This window comes from Labrus bergylta, chromosome 3 (genome assembly GCF_963930695.1).
Source record: "Labrus bergylta chromosome 3, fLabBer1.1, whole genome shotgun sequence".
In the NCBI taxonomy this organism is placed as follows: Eukaryota; Metazoa; Chordata; class Actinopteri; order Labriformes; family Labridae; genus Labrus; species Labrus bergylta.
The window spans coordinates 35,801,354-35,816,649 of NC_089197.1; the positions used below are offsets into that span (position 1 = coordinate 35,801,354).

Below are 15,296 nucleotides of genomic sequence, written 5' to 3' on the forward strand. Positions count from 1 at the left end.
ATCATGTCATGTTTCATTTAGAGACTGTAGGTACCACGAGCAGGCCTGATAACTGAAGGCTCTACCTGCCATAGTACATTTAGGGCCAGATTTACTAAAGGTTTGCGTGTCTTAAAACGTGTGCAAACTTGATAGACCAGCAAAAAAAGTGTTATCTGATCTACTAACAGCGCGCAGTGAGGACTGCGTCTTTCAAATGAGCAAAACAACACGCATTGACCATTTAGTACGTTTACCTTAATGAATATGCAATATGGGGCGTTTCTGCCCTAACGTTCAAAATACTGGGGGGAGAAAATGCAAACAAGTTGAGTACACGCATTGCGATTTACCAAGCCTGACAAAAATTGCGGTGACTATGACAGTTCCTGTATTTAACACCTTTGAAAAGAACGTGCTAACCCAGGAGACCAGTGTTACACACAACAGACTGCTGTTATTGAAGTTAGGAGGAGACATAGGCACAACAAAAGAAGGCATAAAGATCGCGTTTTTCCCCACAAGTGTTTACATGTTTCAAATGACAGAAAAATAAATGGCATGCATTTATTTTTTAATTTTATTCAATATTCTAATCGTTAAGGAAGAGAAACACCATGATTAAACTACAGGCTATTGTTGTCATAGCCTATAGCCAAAGAAAACTGAATGTCCACAACCTCTGCATTCTATAGAATTTCAACATTGACATTTATTTCTTCCTATTTCCCTCTTTTCACCAACATTATATTTTAAACCGGGGATTTCCTTTTTCTCGGGTTGCGCCTCTCTCCCCCAGCTCGCCCCCTCTGGTGCGCTCCTCTCCATAATGCGCTCGTCTCCTCCATCTAAAGCCCGCTGCTGCTACTCTGTAGGACGCTTTGATTGGGGGACCTCACCACTGTTTGTACCCCCGTCTTCGATACCTCTTTCCAGGGCATTTATGTCCGATCAGATACAGCGCTGGCCAGCTGTCTGCTGCACAACAACGGCGAGTGTAGAGCGCCCGTGCCACAGAGGACACAGCTCGCACCTCCTGCGCAATGTATGACACTTTATTCTTAAGATTAAGGGAAGAAAAGAGAGGCCCTGTTTAATGCCGATGCTTTCTTATAACCAAGATTTTCTTTGTAATATTCAGATTTATCTCCTATAACTTAAACGTATTTATTGCGTTTATTTGCCTCTCTCACTAATACCTATTTTGCGCTTGCAGTCATCCTGCTTTCTGTCCAAACTCTCCGTGATGTAAACCAGTAGAACACGCAAAAACCTAACTTAAATAGTACCGCCTCCACAAGGTTTACACCTGGCGTCATTAACGCAAATTTTCTTAGTAGATCACCCGCAAAACGCCCACCAACCAAACGTGCAAACTTTTGGAATGAACACGCAATTTAGTACTCTTTACTTGGGAGCTTAGTAAATCTGGCCCTTAGAGACTGTAGGTACCATGAGCAGGCCTGATAACTGAAGGCTCCACCTCCTCTTGAAATGTGTTTTATGTTTGAGTTAAAGGACATGTCTTGATCAAATAGGTCTCTTAGATTCCTAACAGTGGTGCTAAATGTCAGGAAGTAAAATGTTGGTTATTTTTAAGGGCTTTCATAGGTTTTCCAAAAACAAACAGCTCATGACATTTGTGAGGTGGGTATAAAAATACCAGATTTTATTGTCGTCTCTCGATGCATTTCTTAATAAATATTCTCTCATTCTGATTAAATTAACTTTGTGACCATGTGTACAGACTTTGGCAGTGACACAAACACGCAGACACGCACACGCGCACACACAGATGCAGACACACGCACACAGACACGCAGACACACAGACACTGAAACAAACACACGCAGACACACACACAGGCGCGCGCGCGCGCACACACACACACACACACCCACACGCACGCACGCACACACACACACTTTGACTTGCACTTGAAACAGAAATGATTTCTTTTTATCTAATCAACAACTAATGACACACAGAGTAGAGTCGCTCATTTCCTGTTTGTCTTCAAAGAATCTGTCAGTCTCTGTATCCTGTAAAAACATACACACAGTTAGGATGGAGCGCCTCCTGCTGGATGATATCAGCGTGTGACACAGAGCTTGCACAGCCTGAAGAGTCTTTGAGCCTCTTTTAGCTCCTTGTTTCTTTTTAACAACACATCATCGATTATTTAAAGTCACACTCTGATTCATTCACTCAACAGTTTCTGCTGACTCATGGTTAGCATCAGGCTGATTCAATGTTTATACAGGATACGCAACCTGTTAACTCAACGCTAACATGTTAGCTCAATGCTAACATATTACGGTGTAACCAGTAGATGTAAACGTAGACGCTGCCTGGCCTGCTGCTACGCGTCTGACTTTCCCATCATTCTGGGAGAAGAAAGGAGCAGAGTTGCATGAATACATGTCCGACGTTTGTTACTGACATTTGAATCTGCTTAAATATTTTAATCGTGTATTGACCTCCTGCTGTCACAGACTTACATTTACATAGCTGCGGCTACCCATTTCGAAGATGGCAGCAGTGTAAAGGCTACTCAGAAGCCCAAAAGCAGCATCTACGTGTAAACATCTATGACTGTTACCTGTGGGCGCAAACAGGTTAGCTGTAACAGGTTAGCTGTAACATTGTGTCTGTGGGTGATTGTGCTGGCTGAACTTTGATCCTGCAGCTTTAAGAACGGAGACGTCTCAGTTTGATGATCCTTCAGATACACAGGAGGTTCCTTGCTGTGTGTGTGTATGTCTGCGTGTGTGTGTGAATGTGTGCGTCTATGTGTTTGAAGGTATGTATGTGTGAGTTGTGTGTGTGTATGTGTGTCTGTCAGTGTGTTGTGTCTGTGTGTGCATGGTTTGTATGTGCGTTTTCCTGTATATGTGTGTCTGTGTGTGTGTGCATGTACATGTGTGTCTGTGACTTTGTGTGTGCATGTACATGTGTGTCTATGACTGTGAGTGTGGGTGTGTGTGTGTTAGTGTGTGTGTGTGTGTGTGCGCGCGCGCATGTACATGTGTGTCTGTGACTGTGAGTGTGTGTGTGTGTGTGTGTGTGTGTGTGTGTGTGTGTGTATGCATGTACATGTGTGTCTGTGACTGTGAGTGTGTGTGTGTGTGTGTGCGCACGCGCGCATGTACGTGTGTGTGTGTGTGTGTGTGTGCGTGCATGCATGTACATGTGTGTGTGTGTGTGTGTGTGGTCAGATGAAGTGTCTGTCTGAACAGATCTGATCGTCTTAAGGCTCTGCTGTGTGCTTGGCACTGCCCTCTGGTGGCGTCTCAGAGTGGGCGGGGCTCTCCAGCCCGTCCGTCCACAGCTCCATGGACTCCTGGGTGTCAAAGAACTGATCAGGCCCCTCAGGGCTCTGGGGGGTCTGGGAACTGGAGCCGGCCTCGCTGCTGCTCTCTCTGAGCTCAAGGAGGACGGGCAGCGAGCCAGGGGGGCAAAAGCCCTCCATCCTGCTCAGAGCCAGCTCTGCTAAGGCGGAGCACGCTGGTCTGAGGGTGGGGTCGCAGATGGACTCTAGAGCTGCAGGGTCCTCCTCTGCGGAGGCTGGATTCTCAAGGAGGGGGGAGGTGGGGTCAGACTCCTCCTCGGGGGAGTTGTTTGGAGTCAGAGGGAGCTCAGCGGGCTGTGAGGGGGCAGGGCCTGTGGTATCCACGTTGTGTGACCCTGCTGCAGAGGGGTGAGGTGGGTGAGTCTCCTCACTGCTCTGCGGGGTGAGACAGATCCGGTCACTGAAGCTGAAGCGGGGAGAGGTATCAGCGGTGGTCGGGGAGGAGGGTCCGGCGCTGGAGACGGTGGAGGAGGGGCCGCTGCTGTCTGCAGACAAAAACAATGAAGGCGTGATATGAGACGTGACAGCTTATAAAATCTGTGCTGATGACGAAATTACTTTTTAAATAGTTTATACTTTAATCATTTCTATTGTGTTTGGTAAGAGAAAACACCTCAGCCTCTTTTTCAGACACAAACAAACTTTAAGATTCTCTTCAGACTTTAAGAACCAGAGTCTGTGAAAATAAGGACCCGGTCTAAAAGAAGCTTTATAGTTATAGTAGAAAAGACGACAGACAGAACAAAGTGAGGCCGAGCAGGCGACATGTTTCCACAAATAACTCCAGGGTTTTTCCTGCATAGAGAATTCTTTGGCGCCCCCCAAAGAGGTTTTACCCAGCACCAAAGGAAAATCACGAGCGCCAAAAGAAAAGCAAATCAAATCCTCTCTGAATGTATGTTAAAAATATCAATACATCAAACGACTGCTGAACAAGCAGAACATAAACTTAAATACGACGTCTTTGACTTATAGCAGTCATCTCCCCTAACGTCCATTTACGCATGTGGCTCGTGCTGGATAGCCAGCTGATTGACTGTTTGTTTCTTTTGACTGGTTCAATTCAATTCAATTCAAAAAACTTTATTTGTCCCTGGGGGGCAATTCAAAGGCACACAGAGCAGTAAATTAACAACAGTGCAAGTAAACAAAACATTTTAACCTAAATATAAAGTGTCAATTTAAATACAACTTAAAGCTTAAACTTAACTTAAAAATACAAAATATAAAAGAGTAGATATAAGTGGACAGTGATCGGACTGACAGATGTAAACAGATGTAACCATAACTATGTGCAGTAGTGACCAGATGTAAACAGAACTATGTGCGGTAACGAGAAATATATATACAGTGGGTACGGAAAGTATTCAGACCCCTTTACATTTTTCACTCTTTGTTTCATTGCAGCCATTTGCTAAAATCAAAAAAGTTCATTTTATTTCTCATTCATGTACACTCAGCACCCCATCTTGACAGAAAAAAAACAGAAATGTAGAAATTTTTGCAAATTTATTAAAAAATAAAAACTGAAATATCACATGGTCTTAAGTATTCAGACCCTTTGCTGTGACACTCATATTTAACTCACATGCTGTCCATTTCTTCTGATCCTCCTTGAGATGGTTCTGCTCCTTCATTGGAGTCCAGCTGTGTTTAATTAAACTGATTGGACTTGATTAGGAAAGGCACACACCTGTCTATATAAGACCTTACAGCTCACAGTGCATGTCAGAGCAAATGAGAATCATGAGGTCGAAGGAACTGCCCAAGGAGCTCAGAGACAGAATTGTGGCAAGGCACAGATCTGGCCAAGGTTACAAAAGAATTTCTGCAGCACTCAAGGTTCCTAAGAGCACAGTGGCCTCCATAATCCTTAAATGGAAGAAGTTTGGGACGACCAGAACTCTTCCTAGACCTGACCGTCCAGCCAAACTGAGCAATCGTGGGAGAAGAGCCTTGGTGAGAAAGGTAAAGAAGAACCCAAAGATCACTGTGGCTGAGCTCCAGAGATGCAGTAGGGAGATGGGAGAAAGTTCCACAAAGTCAACTATCACTGCAGCCCTCCACCAGTCGGGGCTTTGTGGCAGAGTGGCCCGACGGAAGCCTCTCCTCAGTGCAAGACATATGAAAGCCTGCATAGAGTTTGCCAAAAAACACATGAAGGACTCCCAGACTATGAGAAAGAAGATTCTCTGGTCTGATGAGACCAAGATTGAACTTTTTGGCTTTCATTCTAAGCGGTATGTGTGGAGAAAACCAGGCACTGCTCATCACCTGCCCAATACAATCCCAACAGTGAAACATGGTGGTGGCAGCATCATGCTATGGGGGTGTTTTTCAGCTGCAGGGACAGGACGACTGGTTGCAATTGAAGAAAAGATGAATGCGGCCAAGTACAGAGATATCCTGGAAGAAAACCTCTTCCAGAGTGCTCAGGACCTCAGACTGGGCCGAAGGTTCACCTTCCAACAAGACAATGACCCTAAGCACACAGCTAAAATAACAAAGGAGTGGCTTCGGAACAACTCTGTGACCATTCTTGACTGGCCCAGCCAGAGCCCTGACCTAAACCCAATTGAGCATCTCTGGAGAGACCTGAAAATGGCTGTCCACCAACATTCATCATCCAACCTGACAGAACGGCAGAGGATCCCCAAATCCAGGTGTGAAAAACTTGTTGCATCATGGCTGTACTAGCTCAAAAGGGTGCTTCTACTCAATACTGAGCAAAGGGTCTGAATACTTATGACCATGTGATATTTCAGTTTTTCTTTGTTAATAAATTTGCAAAAATTTCTACATTTGTTTTTTTTCTGTCAAGATGGGGTGCTGAGTGTACATTAATGAGAAATAAAATGAACTTTTTTGACTTTAGCAAATGGCTGCAATGAAACAGAGTGAAAAACGTAAAGGGGTCTGAATACTTTCCGTACCCACTGTATATACAGAACTATGTGCAGTAAACGAGAAATCAATATATATATACAGAGCTATGTGTAAGTAGGCAAATACTAAATGATAAGTTATTAAGGTGCATGGTGAATAATGGAACATCATGACGCTCCGCTGACACCCACAAGCGTTAAATGAGGGTTGATTTTCCGTTTGGCGAGTTAATTTCAAAGAGCAATCCACTTCATGGCAGTAAATATTTATCCCAACAGCCATGTCAAAACTATACTAAACCACGTATGATGTAGGCTAGCTGCGGCTACTTGGGACGGGTCATCACGCCGAGACGAGACACACCAACATACATGGCTGCAAACGCAAACACACCGCACGCACCTGTTTACTTGTAGTGCAACGAAACACGTTTGATCCGCTATCCATATGGACCGAGTCGGGAACCCACATTCAACTTTTCTCCGTCCACTTCCTCCGTGTCTGCTTTTATCAACAATCAATAACTTAACGATCGTAAAGTCAGCCAGCTGTAGTCTGTGACCTTCTCCACACAGACTGTCAGACAGCGCTGCAGTATAGCCAGCAAATATATTCTTATTATTTCTCAATTTCCTGATCTGATCAAATGATCCAAATGATCTGTGACTGAAATCTGTGATTATTTGACATAATACCTTAACTCAAATAAATGTACTTAAACAAATGTGTATGTAAAACGAAAACACAATTTAAAGGAAAAGAGCATCCATCATAGGAAGAGGGTGAAATGAACTGGCAGGATGTGACCCCCCCTCTCCCTCAAAATCCCTCTCCTCCCATGTTTCACTGTTGCAATAAAAAAAAAATCTTTACCAGATTTAATTGGGGTTTCAGTAACTTAAGCATAATGATAATACTCTTTATAAAATGGTCAGAAATAACAGGAAATATAAAGACTTCTGTCAAATAAGGTAATACAGACTCAGACTATACTGTTATACGCGGGTCGAACGTTTACTACAGCGCATATAATCACCCCCCAAAGGCCCATTCTGAGCCAGGAAAAACCCTGAACTCTGAGACATCTGAGTGTGTGTGTGTGACACTCACACCACGGCGGCCTGTCGGAGCGAGATCTGGAGGAGGAGGAGAGGACTCTCTGAGGGATGTAAGAGTCCACTGACGGCTGGTTGTGTGAGTCAAACATGGCCGACAGAGCTGCAGGTAGAAACATGATTCCAGTCAGTGAGAGAGAGAACATGAACACCATACCTGTTTGTTACCATGGTAACAGAATGATATGTCCTGGTTTTAACCACCAAATACAAGACAAACTCCAGCACACTGTCTTCATTGAATTTAGAAGATTGCCTGTTTTTTTGAGTGGACTTAGTTCTCTTCTCCACTCATTAAAGAGTCAGTGCTTCTCGATATGATTGGTCAGTAAAGCAACAGAGACTGTATGGTTATAAAACATGTGGTATCAAGTATCCAGTAATCAAACATGAGTGTTGTCTGACCTCTGCTGGTCCTGGTGTGGGGGTCCCCGGCACTCTCACACACGCCGGCCAGGAACTCGTTGACCTGTTTGAGCGACAGTGAGTTGTGCAGAGTCTCCAGAGGATAGATGGACGGCACCATAGAGCAGCCATCAAAGCCTGCAGAGGACAGAGGAAGCAAACAGTCATCAGAGTATCACAGTTCAACCTTTACCCCAACATGGAGCCAGAGTAATCATGCTGCTGCCTCTGTACATGACCCCCAACACACTGAGAACTCCTCAGTGACCCTCCAGCTCACCTGGTCACAGGTGAGGAGCAGACACCATGCTGAACACGACTCAGAGAGGAACAGGTCAGCACACGTCTAAAACCACTCTCTGTTAAATACGCATTCAGTTGAGTGTGAACACTGCAGCTCAGGTCCAACACACACACACACCATCAGCCACCTCGTCCTGTTAGTCCAAAACCAGGGCACACCTGACCCGCTCCACTAGGGTCCAACCATCAGTCTGCCCTCAGCTGCACACTGTGACAACAAACAGCTGAAGGTTTCTGCAGCCTACATGTGAAGAGTCCATGTTAAAGGATGAGCAGCTGAGTCAGCAGGATGCAGACAAGATGCTGCTGCATGTGTGTGTGTGTTCACAGTGTGTTTGTCAGTATGTGTGAACACAGTGTGTATGCACAGTGTGTTTGTCAGAGTGTGTGTGTGTGTGCACAGTGTGTTTGTCAGTGTGTGTGTGTGTATGCACAGTGTGTGTGTGTGTGTGTGTGTGTATGCACAGTGTGTTTGTCAGAGTGTGTGTGTGTGTGCACACAGTGTGTTTGTCAGTGTGTGTGTGTGTATGCACAGTGTGTTTGTCAGTGTGTGTGTGTGTGTGTGTGTGTGTGTGTATGCACAGTGTGTTTGTCAGAGTGTGTGTGTGTGTGCACAGTGTGTTTGTCAGTGTGTGTGTGTGTATGCACAGTGTCAATTGATCTTGAACACTAAAGCTGATATCTGATGCGGCTCACACTAACTCCTCCCTGCTCTCATACTTCAGTGGTTAGAGTCAATGGATGCTTTTTCACAGGTCAGGTTGTAAAGACACGTTTTTCAATACATTCTGTTTTGATTGAGTGATTGATAGTAAAGGACAGGTGTGTAGGAGAGGGAAGCACAAACATGCAGAAGATCCTCTACAGTTTGCATGAATCAAAACAAATATACCAATGTTTGGAGTCTCACACTTCTGTTGTCTTGGTATCAAACATCAGAACCTTTACATATGTCTGGTACTGTGCAAACCCGAGTGGCAGGTGTGGTGATAAATATCTGAATCTAGATTTTGTGAGGAATCATGAATGGGTTTGCAATGCAGGGCTGAAGAGGCTATAGTTGGTCATATTTAACCTTTGACCTTCTGGTTTGGAGTGTTGTTAAAAAATCCTCAGAAATGGTGCAAAAATCCCCAAAAGCTCAAAGCTATGGAAGCCCTAAGCAGACAAACATCCACACGTTTTATTTCACTCCATTATCCCAAGATCTCCACTCATTAATCTCGTTCTCTCTGGAAAGGTTTGGTTTCCCCGAGATCTCGAGAAACAGGTGAAATGTTGGTTAACACGAGACAAAAGAGTAAGAGAAAACCTGTGGATGTTTGTCCGCTAAGGGCTTCCGTACACAACACTCAGCATGCAGCAACACCAGAGTCGAGCACATCGAGCACATCGAGCACAATGAACCCTGAGCTGTATTAGACAGGAGCACCAGGGAGGGGGCGGGGCTGACCGTGGAGGTACTCTACGGGCTCCTGGCCGGAGATGAGCCAGTTTCTGAGGAGGCGCAGGTGGTAGGAGCACTGATGGAGGTGATGAGCCAGAGCTCCATCCAGAGAGAGCTGACGACCCAGGCTGAGGTCTGAGGAGAAACGCCTCAACAACTGAGCCACATGGTGCTCCTCCAGGGGCTCTGAGGAGGAGCGGGGGGGGGGGGGGGGGGGGGGGGGCAGACATAAGAAAGAGAAGAGACAGATGAGGAGGAAGAGGAGGAAGAGGAGGAGGGAGGACAGAGAGAAGAAGGAGGAGGGAGGATGGAGGAGAGAAGGAGGGAGGACAGATAGAAGGAGGGAGGACAGAGAGAAGAAGGAGGAGGGAGGACGGAGGAGAGAAGGAGGGAGGACAGATACAAGGAGAGAAGGAGGGAGGACAGAGAGGAGAGAAGGAGGGAGGACAGATAGAAGGAGGAGGGGGGGCAGAGAGGAGGAGGGAGGACAGAGAGAAGGAGAGAAGGACAGAAAGAAGGAGGAGGGAGGACAGAGAGAAGAAGGAAAGGAGGGAGGACAGAAAGGAGGAGGGAAGACAGATGGAAGAAAGAGGAAGGGGCAGAGAGGAAGAGGAGAAGGAGGAGGGAGGACAGAGAAAAGGAAAGAAGGAGGGAGGACAGAGAGGAGGAGGAGGAGGGAGGACAGATAGATGGAGAAGGGGGCAGGGAGGAAGAGGAGGAGAGGGGACAGAGAAGAGGAGGAGAAAGAGGAGGAGGGATGGAGAAGAGGAGTAAAATGAAGGAAAAAGGAGGATGAGTATATAGGAAGAGGAAGAGAGATAGGAAGAGGAGGAAGAGGAAAAGATAGTGAAAAGATGAGGATGAGGGATGCAGGAGGAGGAGCATCACAGGAGTAACTTCAGAGAGGAAACAATAGTTTGCAGCGAAAGGCTCAGAGAGACGACTAAGGGTGCAGTGTGTGTGTGTGTGTGTGTTGCTCCTCTGCAGAGTCTCAGTGTGTGTAATTTATTATCTGTCTGATATTCAAATACATTAAATGTAATCTGTTATTAAAGCCACCGTGAGGAACAGACATGTTCGGTGAGCTGTGTGGGTCAAAGGTGAGAGCTCTGTGTCAGCTGTTAGTGTGCAGATCAATCTGACATGAATCTACCTGCACAGGTAACTGATTATAAAAGCTGCAGCTGGACACTCACAGCAAACACACACTCCATCAGGGGGCGGGGTCATACCTTTGGCAGTGCACCACACAGGTGGAGCCACTGCTGCAGTGGATGTGTCATCTTTAGTTCCTTAGGTGAAAAATATACATAAGAAAGAAACACTCACACACACTGTTTTACAAGGCATCACCTTAAAGGGCCAGTACCCTCTAATTTAACCTCTAAAACATGTTTACATGGCATCATCTTAAGGGCCAGTACCATCATTTTAAATCTCAAACTCATGTTTACATTGTATCATCTTTTTTTTTTTGGGTGGGGGGGGGGGGGCTTTTTGTGCCTTTAATTGAGAGATAAGACAGTGGATAGAGTCGGAAATCAGGGAGAGAGAGGGGAATGACGTGGGAAAGGAGCCACAGGCCGGACTCGAACCTGGGCCGCCCGCGTTGAGGACTATAGCCTCCATACATGGGGCGCACTAACCACTGCGCCATCAGCGCCCTGACATTGTATCATCTTAAAGGGCCAGTAGCATCATTTTAAATCTCAAACTCATGTTTACATGGTACTGTCTTAAAGGGCCAGAACCACCACTTTTAAATCATACATGCTCCAAAAAACATTGGCAACATTTGTGTGTAGGTGAGCAATGGATGCAACAAAAGAATGCAGGCAAATGCAAGTGGTTTAAATTGGACAAAAACATTACCAACGTTTCTGTAGAGAAACATTTGCAGCAAAGTGCGCAAGAAAGGAATGAATGAAACTAAAATTGCAGGCAAACTTTTGCACGACACATGTCAAACGTTGCCAGTGTTTGAATATCCCTTATTAGACATTTTCCGGTTTTTGATAAACATAAATTGCACAAAAATATTTACACTGCCAATCTCTGTTTAAAGGTGTTTGCCATCAATGTTTAATAATTAAAAACAATAAATGACCCAAAATCAAGTGTCAAGGACTTCTAACAACCTGTTTACCTGCTGCAGACTTTACAGCCTGTTTACCTGCTGCAGACGTTACAGTCTGTTTACCTGCTGCAGACTTTACAGTCCGTTTACCTGCTGCAGACGTTACAGCCTGTTTACCTGCTGCAGACGTTACAGTCTGTTTACCTGCTGCAGACTTTACAGCCTGTTTACCTGCTGCAGACGTTACAGCCTGTTTACCTGCTGCAGACGTTACAGTCTGTTTACCTGCTGCAGACTTTACAGCCTGTTTACCTGCTGCAGACGTTACAGCCTGTTTACCTGCTGCAGACGTTACAGTCTGTTTACCTGCTGCAGACTTTACAGTCTGTTTACCTGCTGCAGACGTTACAGCCTGTTTACCTGCTGCAGGCATTACAGTCTGTTTACCTGCTGCAGGCATTACAGTCTGTTTACCTGCTGCAGGATAAACAGATCAGGTACTTTTTCTACCCGTTGTCATTTAGATTTGAAATCTTTGGTTCAGGGTTCAGCTATAAAGATAATGGTGTTGCCCACTCTAACAGGCCGTGCTTGTTCACGCTGTTCCAGCCGTCCCATCAGTGTTCACATGGTTTCCACCAGTGACATCAGTTTCAGGGTGCAAACTCAAAAAGATGTCATGGATCCACACCTCCAAGGGGGGTACGGGGGCATGCTCCCCCGGGAAGATTTTTTGTAATATCAGCTTTAAAATGTGAATTTATAGACAATTTTAGCATTCAGACCGACTAAAGAAGCAGTGCAAACAATAAGAAAAACACAATTGCTTGTCGATATCTATTTTATGTTCTAACTGTTTGATAAAGCTTCAGTGAAACATGAAAAACACATGCTCCCAACCTTCAGTTCCTTTTTATAAATGGGATGAATTTGCAGAACAGGGCTTACCATGTTCTACTAAGGGGTGATGTGAAGGGTCTGAGAGAGCATCATAATGCAGTCATCAAGTATGACAATATTTTCTCTTCTATCATTAAATATGTAACATTATCAATATATGAACCTGATGTTTAGCTCCTGCTGGTTTTCATTAAGTTTATATTCCCTCTCTTATTACATGTGTTGACCAGCTGTCACTTTAATGTTGCCTGAGATAATAATGAACCAGAAAGCTGTATGACGTTACCTTCAAGCTAGCACGCATTTCTCTCAACATCTTTACCTACGGCTACCAAATGGTTAATATGATCAGACAGCATGTTGAACAGAAAGGCTGGCTTGCTAGCCAGACTTTTAATCTTTCCACATTGTTTTCACGGAAAAATAACGTTATGTAAATTAGCCATGTGCTGCACATTGCGGTGCGGCGATATTGTGCAATCGCGGCCGGCGTGAGGAGGGTCTGCGGAGTGCCTGAGCGCCCAGCGCGTCTCCAAGATTTTGTAACAAAGCGGACAGGTTCGCGCCGACCTCGTTGCAATGATTGGCTGCAGGGCCCGGAAGTACTTTCTTCCCGTGTTGAACGTTGAGCGCTCTGACTGCAGTCAGTATGATGACTTGACGCATGAATAAGGTTTTAGATTCATGACAGCTCGTGTCGCAGATTTAAACCCCCTTCAGACCATCAGACTCCATGACTCAGACCACCAGACTCAGACTCGAAGGCCATCAGTCTCAGATACAATCAGACTCAGAGACCATCAGACTCATAGACTTAAGGCACGGTCACACTGGCCATCCGTACCGTGCTGTACCCAAGCACGATTGCCCTCCCAGGGCCATTCCCCTGCTGGCCGGCATGGCCCGCGGTCACACTACACAGGACTATCAGTGCCTAAGCACGATTACCTCTTGTACATAACGTTGTAATACAATACATGCACGCTTTATGTTATTATGAAGTGTGCTCAGTTTACAAACAAGCAGACGAGAGAGAAAGAGAGAGAGAGGAAAAAGAGACACGCAGTCGAATCCGCGTCTGCACATCAGAGAAAAACACAGAGAGCATGACAGCTACTTTACAGCTTATTTTAAGCCATTTTAATCAGACACAGCAATAAAAAAATAAAAAAATAAAATAGACGTGCGGACTCGAGTGAGTCCGCGTGGACGCCCGCACATCGGAGAACAACACAGAGAACATAACAGCTACTTTGACGCTTATATTGTGTCATTTTAGTCAGATACAGCCATGAAACTCTAAGTTTTTCCATAATGAAGGCTCCATGACATAGAGCCCATCAGAGACCACCAGACTCCATGACATAGAGACCATCAGACTCACTGGCTCAGAGACCACCAGACTCAGAGACCATCAGGCTCAGGGCGCAGTCACACTAGCAAAGGTGTTTCTTACTGTTGTTGGGGTTTTATCTAATCAACTTTGGTTATATATATATATATATTTTGTAACGTAAGCTTTTATTAACTTTTAACAGTTTTTAAAACAATGCAGCACATCTTATACCAAAAATAAAAAATAAAAAGGTACAGAGCACTTGGGCAGAGCATGCAAGTCATCTCCTAGCATGAGATAACAAAAATAACAAAATAATGCCACAGACATAAGAGAGGTACAGCCATCAACATGAATCCATTCTATGACCTTATTTTAACATGTTGCCAAAACAGATCCCATATCTCTGTCATCTTACCACCAACATTAATTTTTCCCCAACATGATTTCATATGAAGAGATCTTAACCATTTAACTTTGGTTATATTCTTTATAATTATATTTAATTATTATTAATATGAATAACAATATCATTAAACTATGTTTAATCAACTCAGGGCACCACCCTGAAATCAGGTAAAAATAACCAATAATTAATAACTATATTTAAGAAATTGAAGGTGTGAAATCCGTACACAAAGCCTTCGCATCCAGCTTATGCAAATACACCAGTAATCATGAACAACTGCTCTCTTAAATTATAACAGAATTTATTTAAACAAAGCCACATCAATCCAAAATCAATGAACTTAATCAAACAAATAACTATTACAAACTAATCTAAGCAAACAAACATTATCAAGCAAAACTTGTGAATGAGGCGTAAAAGTGTTTGTGTGTGGATGAGAGAAAGAGAGAGAGAGAGAGAGAGAGAGAGTGAGAGAAAGAGAGAGAGAGAGAGAGAGAAATCAAGATGGTGGAGCGAGACAATGCACCATGTGGCTTCGTCACATGTGGACAAAATGGTGGACAACAAAGGAAGCCATGTGGCTGCCTTTTGAAATAGTTGAGCTCTCTGAGCTGAGTTCAGTAACTGTTACTTAAACACCAGAAAGCCAGTGGCCAGACTTTGATTCAACGGCGGGTACACTGGTCTTTCTGTTTGTGAAAGCCTGAAAACTAGCATAGCATTGAATGAAAACACATAGAGGCAAACACGGCCATTCATCACAATAAAACAAATGCAGCGGCTTACAACAGATAATAAACAGAATGTGACGTCTCATCAACAATAATGCATAATTATCAGTGGTTATAAAAGAAACATAACTATTTCTGAAACTATTTCTGCTCAGACCAAAGCTCTTACTTGGGGTAACTCCTGGTGATCATTGCAAAGTTGGTTGGATCTCCACTCTGTTGAATATTAAATCAACAGATTCAGGCAAGTTTCCTTCATGGCAGATGTAGGAGGAGGGTAGCGGGGATTCAGATCTTTGACCAGAGCGCTGCTCTGTGGTCTTCTGGTTGCAGGAGCCGAGTTCTTTATTTGTCCT

The 15,296-nt window shown here is 44.5% G+C and overlaps 1 protein-coding gene across 10 annotated transcripts in view; it reads right to left on the reverse strand.

The window, feature by feature from the left end:
- Window positions 1-1,615: 1,615 nt before the first annotated feature.
- Window positions 1,616-15,296, reverse strand: part of ppip5k1a (diphosphoinositol pentakisphosphate kinase 1a) — a 53,749-nt gene continuing 40,068 nt past the window's right edge. For 5 of the 10 annotated variants that reach the window (XM_065953230.1, XM_065953231.1, XM_065953229.1 and 2 more), the window contains 5 exons: window positions 10,720-10,779; window positions 9,494-9,673; window positions 7,738-7,875; window positions 7,328-7,435; window positions 1,616-3,816 (listed from right to left, as the gene is read on the reverse strand). In XM_065953230.1, coding sequence (XP_065809302.1) covers window positions 3,230-3,816; window positions 7,328-7,435; window positions 7,738-7,875; window positions 9,494-9,673; window positions 10,720-10,779 — 1,073 coding nt within the window. In that variant the 3' untranslated portion in view covers window positions 1,616-3,229. The remainder of the gene's footprint in view (window positions 3,817-7,327; window positions 7,436-7,737; window positions 7,876-9,493; window positions 9,674-10,719; window positions 10,780-15,296) is intronic. The other 5 variants (XM_020641418.3, XM_020641417.3, XM_020641416.3 and 2 more) reach the window with 2 other exon arrangements.